Raw genomic sequence first — 13,615 nt, forward strand, 5'->3', positions numbered from 1 at the left:
CTCCCAGAATTCCTGAGTCAGCATAGCTGACTCAGCACAGCTGACTCAGGAATTCTGGGAGCTGAAGTCCATGAGTCATAAAAGAGCCGAGGTTGCCTACCCCTGGGCTAGGTAAAGCCCTCCTCGAACGCTCTAGCCCTACCGTCTCTATGGCTTCCCTTGCCATAGAGATGGGGTGACCTCCGTGCTTCACTCGCAGCCGCTCTGCGCCCTCGTCTCGATGCCCCCCTGGGTCCCCGACTGGACTCTACATGGGCCGCGGGGGCAGCGAGCGCAGCCGCGGGCAGCTGCGGAGGTGGGTCGAGCGGAGTGGGGGGGCCCCCTCCCTTTACCCCCCGCCCCCATTAGTCCCCATTGCGAGCCGGGATTATAAACGGGGAGTCGGGCCCAGGGTCCTCCGGATGGGCTCTTTCTCCGCACAGCCGTCGCGCTTCCCTGGAGATGCGGCTCCGGGGGAGGCCTGGGCTGGTCCCTGCTTTCCCTTCGGTCCGTCTGGTCCTCCCTGGATTCCCCTGAAGATGTCTGCGTTTCCCCCCTCCCCGGCTTCAATGGAGGGTCCCCCTTCTTGGGCTCCAGAGTGCAGAATAGAATAGAAGATTAGAATTGGAATTAGAATTAGAATTGGAATTAGAATTAGAATTAGAATTAGAATTAGAATTAGAATTAGAATAGAATAACAGAGTTGGAAGAGACCTTGCAGGTGATCTAGTCCAGCCCCCTCCTTTGCTGGTTTCTTCCTGCCTTTGGGTTAAAGTTGGTTTTGTCCCCCCCCCCACCCCTATATTTGACTCTGAGATGCATGGAGCCTGCCTTTTATGTCAAAAGCTGGAGGCAGCTCAAATAATGCTTCCTTCCTTCTCCCCCCCCCCACCCACAACAACACCCCTGCAAGGTAGGCTGGGCTGAGAATGAAAGAGGGAGGGAGGGAGGGCTCAAAGTCAACCAGAGGAGGATTCGCACTCAGTTCTGATCCAGCCCCTGTGCCACCCTGACCTTTGGTCAGGTACCCTTGATCCAAGAGGGTGAGACAGTTTACTAGGTAATGGAGGGAATTGCATTTCAATCATTGGAAGGACATGTACGAAGGCAGGAAAAGTACAGACTTTCCAGTTCTCTGTTGAAACTGACACGTGTGGCTTTTTTTTTAAAGGGGGGGGTCTGCCTAGCAGGCACCCCTGAAAAGAGCAGCATGGGAGCAGGTTGTAATTAAAAGGCTTTTAAAATGTCTTGGTTTTCATGTTACGTTTCGTTCTCAACCGGGGTCCATTGAGAGCTCGTGTTGCCATTGCAGAATTGTCTTTAAATTCTTTGCTGTAAATGAGCTGGGAAAATAATGAATAATTTTGTTTCATTAATGGGGTTGTTGCTATTGTTTTTTTTAAAAAACATGGTACATTTGCTCATTTCTCATTCTTACGTCTTTCCTTTTCCTCAGTGCAACTATATTAGGAAAATAAATGCCTTGTCCGTTTTATGTTCATTTCTTTCTTAATTGCTGTCTAGCAAAATTTTACAGCATAGGCAGTGGTAAAAAGAAAAGAACCAAAACTCAAAAAATGGAAATTGAGTGGTATCTAAAGAAAATAGATTGGCAGATCTAATAGCTGAGTGACTTTGAGCCAGTTCCTCTCTCTCCCAGGCGAACCCACCTCACAGGGTTGTTGTTGTGGGGAAAAAGAGAAGGGGAAAGGAATATTATGTATGTTCACCACGCTGAGTTACTTTTAAAGTAATGAACACAGGAGAAAAATCAAATAAATAATAATACTTTAACACATCTGCTTATCCCAGGTCTTGAGAAGACCTCAAAAGGTGGTCATATTATTATTATGAACCATAATAACATTTATCTGGTATAGGAATGCAGGGTTTATATATAGAATAGAGCTGGAAGGGACCTTGGAGGTCTTCTAGTCCAGCCCCCCGCTTAAGTAGGAGAACCTACGCCATCTCAGACAAGTGACTATCTAGCCGCTTGTTAAAAATCTCCAGTGATGGAGCGCCCACAATTTCTGGTGGCAAGCTGTTCCACTGGTTAATTGTCCTCACTGTCAGGAAGTTTCTCCTTAATCCTAGGTTGCTTCTTTCTTTAAGTAACTTTTCTGTATTTCTTCCTAAACAATGGCTGGACGCCTCTCATTGTATTAACTGACCCTCCTCTTTGATTACAGGGGGATCCAAAGATCATCATGGACCTCCTAAAGCCCAATTGCTTAAAGCTGCTGGTTCTGCTGCCCCTCGCCCTGTGCGGGATCCATCAAACCGATGCTGGTGACTGTAAGGGACGCCGTGAGGTGCTGCACAGCGCTTCTGGCTATGTGACGGATGGACCTGGCAACTATTCGGTCAATGGCAACTGTGAATGGCTGGTGGAGGGTGAGCATTTGAAGAAATATGGTGGGCCATGATGGCTTAAAAGGGACGCGGTGGCTCAGTGGGTTAGGACGCTGAGCTTGTTGATCAGAAGGTCGGCAGTTTGGTGGGTCGAATCCCGAGTGCCGCGTAACAGAGTGAGCGCCTGTTACACGTCCCAGCTTCTGCCAACCTACCAGTTCAAAAGCAGGTAAAAATGCAAGTAGAAAAATAGGGACCACTACGGCGGGAAGGTAACAGCGTTCCGTGTGCCTTCGGCGTCTAGTCATGCCGGCCACATGACCACCGAGACGTCCTCGGACAAGCGCTGGCTCTTCGGCTTTGAAACAGAGATGAGCACCGGCCCCTAGAGTCGGAAACGACTAGCAGGCATGTGCGGGGGAACCTTTACCTTTACTATGATGGCTTAGAGGTGGAGACTACAAACCAAGGCATTTCACTCTCTAGGTCAGGGGTCCCCAACTCCCCCGGTCTGTGGACCGGTACCGGGCCGCGGCATGCCAGCAACTGTTTTGCACAAACAAGCAAAGCCCCATCCGTGGGATGCAGGCAACACACAAAACCACGCCCCTTCCGGTCCGTGGAAAAACCTCTCTCCACGGAAGCGGTCCCTGGTGCCCAAAAGGTTGGTGGCCTCTGCTGTAGGAAACATCTGTCAAGAGCTCTTGACATAAATGCGAAATCCAATTCGGGAATTGGGGAAGTTGAAGTCCACACATCTTAAAGTTATCAATGTTGAGAAAGACTGAATTGGAAACACTGCTTTAATTCCTCACTGATGGAGTTTGGGAGCCTGTATGTCTGATGAAAACCCATTTCGGGAGGAATGGGAATGTGCTAACAAGATAGAAATATAGAAGGAACTGCTGATTGGGACTTTGGAAGTCCTTACATTCCAGTATACTTATTAAAACTGCTATGGCAATGCCAACGATAGGTTGCTTTTTATTAAGACAATAAGCGCTTTCTTTTTTTAAAATAATATTTTATTTGTTTTCTAATTTTACATTTAATTATTTAAAAAGCAACGTGGTGGCTGGGTTGATCAATAGTTGGATAACAAAATCTTTAGTACAAATGTCAAGCTACAACCTCAAATATTTCCTCTCTTTTCCCCTTAATATCTACTACCTCGTATTTAAGCTAATTCAGTTCTTATTATACCAACGCAGTAAAAACATCATTATTATATTTATCAATAAATTTTAGCTTATACGTATCTTAATTATTTTTTACATTCAGTCTTTGTAAACAACCCATATCCTGTTATTAATTTTTTCCCAATTTTTAGTTTCCCATCAATTAGTTTTCCAATTTAATAATAAGCACTTTCTTGAGGATAGTAAAAATAGACAGGTAGTCTATTGACTTACAACACTTTGCTCAGGGAGCGAAGTTACAACGGCATTGAAAAAAGTGATTTGTGACTCTGGGGCAGGGGTAGGCAACCTCGGCTCTTTTATGACTCATGGACTTCAACTCCCAGAATTCCTGACTCAGGAATTCTGGGAGTTGAAGTCCATGAGTCATAAAAGTGCCGAGGTTGCCTACCCCTGCCCTGGGGGATGCCGCAATGGTCCTAAGTGTGAAAAATGGTCATAAAAGACATTGTTCTCAGTGCCGTTGTAAGTTCGGTCACTGAACAGTTGTAAGCTGTAAATGAACAGTTGTAGTTAGCTTCCTTAAGGTTGACTGCACTGCACGCTGTTGATCTTGGGATCAGACTGCTAAGCTTTTCTCTGTGTTTCAGCTCCTAGCAGCAACTACCGCATCCTGCTGACCTTCATGTTTATGGACACGGAATGCACGTATGACTACCTCTTCGTTTATGATGGAGATTCTCCCAGCAGCCCTTTGCTGGCCAGCCTGAGTGGCAGCACCTTGCCTCCTACCATTGAGGCCACCTCGGGCAAGGTATTTATTTTAATTTTTATTTTAATTCCATTTATATCCCGCCCTTCTCCGAAGACTCAGGGCGGCTTACAAGCTTAGCAGCATGGTAGCCCCGTGGCGGGAGGCTCAGCTAATCTCAATGTACACATGTTGTACTTTGACAATAAAGGTTTTTTATTATTATTATTATTATTTATTATTATTAAATGAAGGTTAAAGTAAATTGTTTCTCCCATGCTTGGAAATGAACGGCTCTGCTCTACTATTCTTTTACTTCAAAGTGAAGTCATCGTGCAAATGGCATTTCACTTGGCGTCTACACGTTGTGCCAATTGCATCATTTTCAAGATGATGTCACGACGTGGGGGCCTCCTCCATAGAAGCTTATCTCAGCCAGCACAGATAGTCCTCTACTTATGAACACAATTGAGCCCACTAAGCGAGATGGTGGCTAAGTGAATTTTGACCCATTTTACAACCTTCCATGCTGCAGCTGTTAAGTTGTTAACATTAGTGACATGGTTGTTAAGTGAATCTGGCTTCCCTATTGCTCTGCTTGCCGGAAGGTCACAAAAGGGGATCACATGATCCTGGGACACTGCAGCCCTCATAAATATGAACCAGTGGCCAAGTGTCTGAATTTTGATCACGTGACCATGGGGATGATGGTCGTAAGGGTTTAAAATGGTAATAAGTCTTTTTTTCCAGTGATGTTGTAACTTTGAACACAAACTGTCGTAAGTTGAGGACTACATGTAATTTGTGCTTCGGACAGGACATCCACCACCAGACTGAGTCGAAATGTACATTTTAGGGATCAGGTCTTAATCACTTTCTCTCTAGTTTAACCTTCTGCCTGACTGGATCTGTTCCGATCTAAATGTTTCCCCTTGGGCAGGGGTAGGCAACCTTGGCTCTTTTATGACTCGTGGACTTCAACTCCCAGAATTCCTGAGCCAGCCATGCTGAGGGAAAAGGGAGAGGTTTCCATGCTGAGCCATGCCGGCTCAGGAATTCTGGGAATTGAAGTCCACGAGTCATGAAAGGGCCAAGGTGGCCTACCCCTGCCCTTGGGAGTTAACTGATTAAATCACTGGATTCCTTTTTTTTGGAGGAATCATTGTATGTTCTCACAGCATCTTCCCCCGGCAGTTTAAAAAGACACACATGGAAAGGAACACAAGCTTGGATTGGTGAATGTTTTGCCCTCCTTAGCCCATTGGGTTGATTCCTCCAGCTTTCAGTACTCATTCTTTCCTCCTTTGTAGATGCTGTTGCACCTCTTCAGTGACGCCAATTACAACCTGCTGGGCTTCAATGCCACTTACTCTGTCTCGCTGTGTCCCATGGGCTGCTCTGGACATGGCGTATGCGATAACGACGGGCGTTGCGCTTGTTTCCAAGGCTGGGGCGGCAAGGACTGCTCGGTGCCCGACTGCGCCACCTATTGCCAGCATCACGGCGCTTGCAACCAGGTAAGAGATGGTGCCTTGGTGTCTCCGTCGGTCATTTATATTCATCCCCTGGCACGTTTGCATCCCATTTCGATAACAACACCAAGGGCAAAAATGTAAAATACGAGATGTGAAATCGACAAGGTTATAAACGGATCATCGAGGTGACAGATGGAATTTTTTGCTTCGTTGTCACAACCAGGAAACCAGCAAAGCCTCCCTTACAGGTTTGATGATGATGTCAGTGGTAGCATTTTCAGTAACGTTTGGAGCTGCACCAGGTAAGAAGTCAAGAGGCAGGCTGGAAGAAAAGGAACAGAGAATTCAAAGGAAAGAGCGTCAGGCTGAAAGGAGGATTAAAATAAAGCAGGGCTCTTCAAACCTGGCCCTTGGATGACTTGTGGACTTCAACTCCCAGAATTCCTCAGCCGGGCAGCTCCAAACGCTGGCTGAGGAATTCTGGGAGTTGAAGTCCACAAAGTCATCAAAGGGCCAGGTTTGAAGAGCCCTGCTCTAACTATCCCATTCGAAGCCCCATCTCTCTCCCCCCCGCTCCCCTTCCTCACTCTAATGACAAAGATGAAAACAAAAAGGTACGTAGCTGCCAAGTTGTCGCTCTTGACACTATGTCGGTAACCTTGCCTTCTCCTTCCTCCCGCAGGAGTCGCAGCACTGCCAGTGTGAACAGGGCTTTGTGGGCCAGGCCTGTGATGTAGCTCTTGGCGACAATCAAGGAGCTGGGAAATGGTACAATGTCAGCATCCGAGATCCCTCTTTCTGGCCCCGCACAGCAGCTGCTGGTGCTTTCCTGCCTTCTACGGGGGGGCTGTACATCTTTGGAGGTGAGCCATCACTACTTATGTCTTTTCCCTCTGATATCAGGTAATCCTCAGTTTACGGCCAGAACAGAGCCTCGAACGTATGTTTCTCAGCCAGGCAGCTGAGTGAGTTTTGCTTCATTTTACGACCTTCCTGGCCACAGATGTTGGGTGACTCACTGCAGCTGTTAAATTAGTTCAGCTGACTCAGGAATTCTGGGAGTTGAAGTCCATGAGTCGTAAAAGAGCCGAGGTTGCTTACCCCTGAATTAGTTACACGCTCGTTAAGAAAATCTGGCTTCCCCCACGGACTTTACTTGTCAGAAGGTCACAAAACCTGTTTATATGATCCCGGGACGCTGTTATAAATACATGCCAGTTGCCAAGCATCTGGATTTTGATCACATGACCATGGAGATGCTGCAAATGGTCTTAAGTATGAAAAACACATGTAAGTCGTTTTCTTCAGTGCCGTAGTGACTTTGAACAGCCATTAAATGAACGGTTGTAAGTCAAGGACTGCCTGTATTTGCTGCCTTGATGTAGCACTTTTCCAGACTGAAACTGGAAGGATTGAATGGTGCAATTCTGAATTCTTTGAATATTTCAGAATAGAATGGGATGGGATGGGATGGGATGGGATGGGATGGGATGGGATGGCATGGCATGGCATAGCATAGCATAGCATAGCATAGCATAGCATAGCATAGCATAGCATAGCATAGCATAGCATAGCATAGCATAGCATAGAATGACTATTCTAGCCTTCCTTATCTATGTTTCCTGGTAAAATACATGGGAAAATCCCATTGGAGGAAAATTCCACCTAGGGTTATGGTTAGGTCCCCATGAACTCATAGAGAAAAATGGACATTGCCAACAAACTCGGAGTGCTTGGGTATGGTTAGGAGGGTACTGATCTTTCTAGCCTGCCCTATATATGTTTGCTGGTAAAATATATGGGAACATCCCATCGGAGGAAAATTCCACTTAGGATTAGGGTTCCTAAATCCGATGACATTTCTGCTTTCTTTCCCTTTAGGCCTGGATTTAAACTCTGCTTTGGGGGACCTTGTCTTCTATAACTTCACCACCAACACTTGGCATCAGAAAGTGCTTAGCCCTTCCCCAGTAAGTGCCTGGCTTGGATTTCCTCTCTTCTTGAGAAAACTACATTATGGGCAAAACGGAGAGGGCCCTGGTTATGTCTGAGATGCTTAGGCATCCATCCAAAACACTGTGTGTGAATTTAAAAAACTTTGTGGCCCTAGCCTGCCATGTATCTTCCTGATTCTACAATACATAAAATGAACTTGAGGGGGGAGGAGAACATGCTTTTCCTACCCCATTGTAGTGATGGGGCCCGTTTGGTCTAGTGGTGAAGGTGCGAGTCTAAAAACCAGGCGCCTGTGAGTTCTAGTCTCGCCTTAGGCATAAAAGCCAGCTGGAGGACTTTGGCCCAATCACCAGGAGCGTGTGAGTTCTTGCCCTGCTTTAAACATGAAAGCTGGCTGGGTGAGTTTGGACCCATCACCAGGAGACCGTGAGTTCTAGTCCTGCCGTAGGCATGAATGCCAGTTGGATGATTTTGAGTCAATGAGCAAGATACTGTGAGTTCTAGTCTCACTTTAGGCACGAAAGCTGTCCGGGTGACTTTAGACCAATCACCGGGATACTGTTGAGTCCCGCCTTAAACACAAAAGCCTGTTGGTTGGCTTTGAAGCAGCCCCTCCCTCAACCCACCCCCACCTCACAGTTGTTGCCATGGGGAAAACAGGCAGAAAAAAGTAAATATTAAGTATGTTCGCTGCCTTGAGTTATCCTCAAAAATAGTAAAGGCAGGATTAAGAAGAAAAAAAAATAAAAGTAAACATTGACTTCCTTAAAGTAAATAATTATAATGAAATACGGAATGATTTTATAAAAAAACAGTCTGGTGGAAGGCAAAGGGAATAAACCCGCTCAAGAATATATGCGGTTTTGAAGAGGATAAGGGCACAATTGAAAGAGATTGTATATTGTTAGTTGTTATATGAGAAGAAATATAGGTAATAAAAATGGTCTCCAGGGGTGTGGGTGCACTGTAGTATTTGTATTTTTTAATATATTTTTTTATTTAGATTTATATGTGTTGCGTTTGTATCATTTGTATTTGAATAAAATAAAATAAAATTAAAAACAAACAATGATCTCCTTTCCATCTTTTCAATTCCAGACTGCCCGTCACTCCCACACAGCCGTGGCCTGGGAGGGCTCCCTCGTTCTGTTTGGTGGAGAGCTGGCCACTGGCTTTCTGGCCAACGATGTCTGGATGTATCTGCCCCGGGAGGGCTATTGGCAGGAGCTGGTGCCCTTGAACACCACCGCGTTTCCTCTTCCTCCTGGGCTGGCTGGCCACGCATCTGCAGTGATAGATGAATGGCTGTACGTATTTGGAGGTGAGTCGAAGGTCCACCTGTTTGGTTCAGGTCTCTGGGTGTCCCTCTTCCAGGGCAAATGCCCCATCGTGGAGGATTGAGCCTCACACCTCCTAATCCCGTGGTGGCGAACCTATGGCACGCATGCCACAGGTGGCAGGCAGAGCCCTCTCTGTGGGCACACGCGCCGTCACCCCAAGTCCTAGGCCTTCAGCTGGGTTTTATAAAACCTTCTCGTTTTAGGCCTCCGCTGCCATGTGCAAAAAAAAAAGGTTTAATCAATCAATCAATCAAATTCAACTTGTCGCGGTGAAAAAAAGAGATCTCGCAAAGTTGGGATTGATTGATTGAACTTTTTAGTCCCACCCAGTCTGCCGTTACCACCGCAGCCACGCCCACCCAATGGGCCACACCCACCCGACACCCGATGATACATAAGCGGGTTTGGGGTTGCAGTTTGGGCACTCGGTCTCCAAAAGGTTCGCCATCACTGTCCTAATCCCTTCCTGCAGGGCGGACCTCGGTGGACGTGTTCTCCTCCCACATGTACCGCTTCCATCTGAAACGATGGACCTGGGAGTTGGTGATTCCTTCCGGAGGGAAGGCGCCTGCAGCAGCCGGTCATTCCATGGTCTTCCACCCTGCTTCCCGTACACTCTTGGTTTATGGCGGGCACCGGCCCTCCACCGCTCGGTACGTGGACAACTGGTATTGTGGAAAAAAACCAAACAAAGGTACAGTGGGACGTGGGACGAGTACTGAGAAAACCGTGTGACCTAACTACGGGACCCTTTATTTCGGCCAGAAGGAGTAGCGAGTCATGAGGCAGCCGACGTCAGCAAGTTCTACCTTGCGCGTCGAGTACTGGGAGAAAGATCAAACCATCAGAATAGAGCTGGAAGGGACCTCGGAGATCACCTAGTCCAACCCCCTGCTCAAGCAGGAAAGCCTATACAATTTCAGACGAGCGGCTGTCCAGTTTCTTCTTAGAAGCCTCTAGTGTTGAAGCACCCACAGCTTCTGAAGGCAAGCTGTTCCATCAGTTAATTGTCCTTCCTGTTAGGAAGTTTCTCCTCAGTTCCAGGTTGCTTCTCTCCTTGATCGGTTTCCATCCATTGTTTCTTCTCTTGCCTTTTGGTGCTTTTGAAAATAAGTTGACTCCCCCCCTTCTCTTTGTAGCAGCCCCTCAAATAGTGGAATACTGCCATCATGTCCCCACTAGTCCTTCTTTTCTCTAGACTGGCCATACCCAGTTCCTGCAACCGTTCATATACCGTATTTTCCGGGGTATAAGACGACTGGGCGTATAAGACGACCCCCCAACTTTTGAGAAGATTTTCATGGGTTAAAAAGTCGTCTTATACGCCGGAAAATACGGTATTTTTTTGTCTCAGGGCCTTTGATCCTCTTAGTTGCTCTTCTCTGCACTTTCCCAAAGTCTCGACATCTTTTTTTAATGTGACCAAAATTGCATGCAGTTTTCCAGACGTGGTCTTACTAAGGTCGTATAAAGTGGTGCTAATACTTCCTGTGCTTTTGATTCTATGCCTCTGTTTAATACAACCAAGGCTTGTATTAGCTTTTTAGGCTGCCGCCACTCACAGCTGGCTTGTGTGTTAAGTGATCGTCCACTAGGGACTCCAAGGTCGCTTCTCCCAGGTCCTGTTTTTGAGCCAGGTTTTTGCCTAATCTGTACTTGTCCCTTTCTCAAGGAGAAAAGCAGCCTGCAATTAAGGAGACACTTCCTAACAGTGAGCACAATTAGCCCTCGGTACAAGTACAAATTAAGCCATAAGCACTGGAAGAATTTTTTTTGCTTCAGAACAGCTCAAGTACCAAATTTGAGGAGTTTTCAAGCAGTCGAGTACGGAGGTATGACTAGCACAGGGGGCTTCAAACTTGGCAACTTTAAGACTTGTGGACTTCAACCCCCAGAATTCCTCAGCCAGCCCCCAGAATTCCCCAGAATTCCTCAGCCAGCCCTCAGGTCTGGCTGAGGAATTCTGGGGGTTGAAGTCCACAAGTCTTAAAGTTGCGAAGTTTGAAGACCCTTGCTGTAGCGGCACTGGTAGAGATTCTGAAAGGATCAACTCAGCTTCTCCCGTCTCTGCAGGTTCAGCGTCCGAGTGAACACCACCGACCTCTTCCATGTGGACTTGCGTTACTGGAGTACGTTGCGGGCCAAAGATTCACACCGGGGCCCTCGAGAAAGGGCCTTCCACTCCGCCACCATCATTGGCAATTACATGGTGGTGTACGGTGAGTGCTGCCATGCTAGTCAAACGCTCCGGGATGTGGAGAAGTAAGAATTGCTGAAATTGTTATTATTGATCCTCGATTTCCCTACAGAAAAAAGTGATGTAAGGGTGTAGGTCAGGGGTAGGCAACCTTGGCTCTTTTATGACTGGTGGACTTCAACTCCCAGAATTCCTGAGCCAGCATGGCTCGGCTTGGAAATCCCTCCCTTTTCCCTCAGCGTGGCTGGTTCAGGAATTCTGGGAGTTGAAGTCCACGAATCATAAAAGAGCCAAGGTTGCCTACCCCTGGTGAAGGTCTATATACATATGTTGTACACAGTATGTTTTAAACATGTGTTATGTATGCGTACACTTGGAGAGGAAGCAACTAAATTTCCTTTTTTTAATGTGTGCCATTGTGCCCACAGAAAAAAATGACAATAAAGGTTATCTAAAAATAAAAATTAAAAAATCTATGACCCTTTTTCACTCTTATGACTGATGCAGCATCTCCGTGGTCCTGTGACCAAAATTCAGATGCCTGGCAACCGACTCATATTTAGGACGGTTGCAGCGACCTGGAATCTTGTGATTTCCCCCCCCACACACACACACACTTTTGCGTCCTTCTGACAAGCAAATTCAGTGGGGGAAGCCAGATTCACAACAACCGGCTCACTAATTTAAGAACTGCAGTGATTCACTTAATGACTATGGCAAGGGGGTGTCGTAAAACGGGGCAAATTTCACTTAGCCACAGAAATTTTGGGCTCAATTGTCGTAAGCCGAGGACTACCTGGATTGTAAAAGCTAGAGAGAGTGAGACCAATTCTACATATAATAACCACAGAGTTCTGTTTTGTTGGAAGAATGCAACCTGCACTCCAAATGTTGTCCTCACGCTTTTTCCCCTAGGCCTAAACCCATGAGGTCTAGAAACTTGCTGGTTTGGATTGTCATTTTTTTTTAAAAAAAAATCACCTTGCATTCCATACAGGTCAGACTCTACTACACAATTAGTGGACTGCCTGTTTTCCCTTCATAATTGCCCAGAGGAGTGTCACTTTCCTCGCTCTTATTCACAGGGATGACCTGTGCAAAGAAGAAGAATGGCAAATGCCGGTGACCTCTTTGGGTTGAGTTTCTCCTGCCCTCCTTATGCTTCCTCTGCTTTGCTTCCAGGGGGCAACGTTCACATCCATTACCACGAAGAAAAATGTTACGAGGATGAAATCTTCTTTTACCACTTGGGGTGCCACCAGTGGGTCTCTAGCCACGAACTGGCACCCCTCATCACTCAAGGTAAGGGCGTGTCCTGGTCCCCACCTGTTTAGCTGACAAAACATGGCGCGAGCCACGGCAGAAGAGTTTCTGTAATTTATTTATTGAATAACTAAATGCATCGACCCACCCAGAGTCATTTCCTGAGATGTGCGGCTACAGAAATCGAATAAACAAATAAAACTTCCCATGCTCCATTTATTTCCATTGATTCTTTATTTGGAAGAGCTTGGGAATTTGCCTCGACTTCGCTCCCTGCAAATATGGCGGCGAGGAAAGGAGTCATGGTCATTTTTCTTGGAAAAGTCCTGTAGCGGAAATGCGGACTGATTGGTTGTATACGTCTCTTCCCTCAGAGCACGAATCGAAAACTTCGGCCCAGGCGCGTGGCCGGTATTCGCACGTGGCCACCGTGATGAATGGAAATGTGCTTCTTGTGGCAGGAGGCTATAGCGGGGTGCCACGGGGTGACTTGCTGGCTTACAAGGTGCCCACGTTCGTCTTTCAGGTGCCGTCTCAGATGGTAAGTGACTCTTTTGCATTTGGGGTCCTGGTTTGGGGGTACCTGAATATCCCCACAGCCTCAGGGCCAGGCTCCCCATATCCCTAGTGCAGAGGTTTGCAACCTTGGCTCTTTTATGACTCATGGACTTCAACTCCCAGAATTCCTGAGCCAGCCATGCTGAGGGAAAAGGGAGAGGTTTCCAAGCTGAGCCATGCTGGCTCAGGAATTCTGGGAGTTGAAGTCCACGAGTCATGAGGGGGCCATAGTTCCCCCATGCTGGCTCAGGAATTCTGGGAGTTGAAGTCCACGAGTCATGAGGGGGCCATAGTTCCCCCATGCTGCCTCAGGAATTCTGGGAGTTGAAGTCCACGAGTCATGAAGGGGCCAAAGTTTCCCCCATGCTGGCTCAGGAATTCTGGGAGTTGAAGTCCATTAGTCATAAAAGAGCCGAGGTTGCCTACCCCTGGTTTAGTGAGTCAGTTGGCTTTAGTGGTTAAGGCAGCAGGCTAGAAAATGGGAGAACTTAAAGGGACTCCAGAAGATGGTAGAGGACAGGAAGGCCTGGAGGAACGTTGTCCATGGGGTCGCGAGGGGTTAGACATGACTTCACAACTAACAACAACAAAAGCACAGCGGT

At 47.0% G+C, this 13,615-nt stretch overlaps 1 protein-coding gene across 1 annotated transcript in view; it reads left to right on the forward strand.

The window, feature by feature from the left end:
• Positions 1-229: 229 nt before the first annotated feature.
• LOC308679276 (multiple epidermal growth factor-like domains protein 8) overlaps positions 230-13,615 on the forward strand; it is a gene marked incomplete at its 3' end in the record, with an annotated part of 28,435 nt that continues 15,049 nt past the window's right edge. The window contains exons 1-11 of the mRNA XM_081346882.1: positions 230-295; positions 2,172-2,376; positions 4,124-4,287; positions 5,535-5,741; positions 6,382-6,562; positions 7,581-7,669; positions 8,754-8,976; positions 9,468-9,648; positions 11,069-11,214; positions 12,375-12,494; positions 12,830-12,996. Coding sequence (XP_081203008.1) covers positions 2,190-2,376; positions 4,124-4,287; positions 5,535-5,741; positions 6,382-6,562; positions 7,581-7,669; positions 8,754-8,976; positions 9,468-9,648; positions 11,069-11,214; positions 12,375-12,494; positions 12,830-12,996 — 1,665 coding nt within the window. The 5' untranslated portion in view covers positions 230-295; positions 2,172-2,189. The remainder of the gene's footprint in view (positions 296-2,171; positions 2,377-4,123; positions 4,288-5,534; positions 5,742-6,381; positions 6,563-7,580; positions 7,670-8,753; positions 8,977-9,467; positions 9,649-11,068; positions 11,215-12,374; positions 12,495-12,829; positions 12,997-13,615) is intronic.

The sequence above is a fragment of the Vipera berus genome, assembly GCF_964194415.1.
Source record: "Vipera berus genome assembly, contig: HAP1_SCAFFOLD_119, whole genome shotgun sequence".
Taxonomy (NCBI): domain Eukaryota; kingdom Metazoa; phylum Chordata; class Lepidosauria; order Squamata; family Viperidae; genus Vipera; species Vipera berus.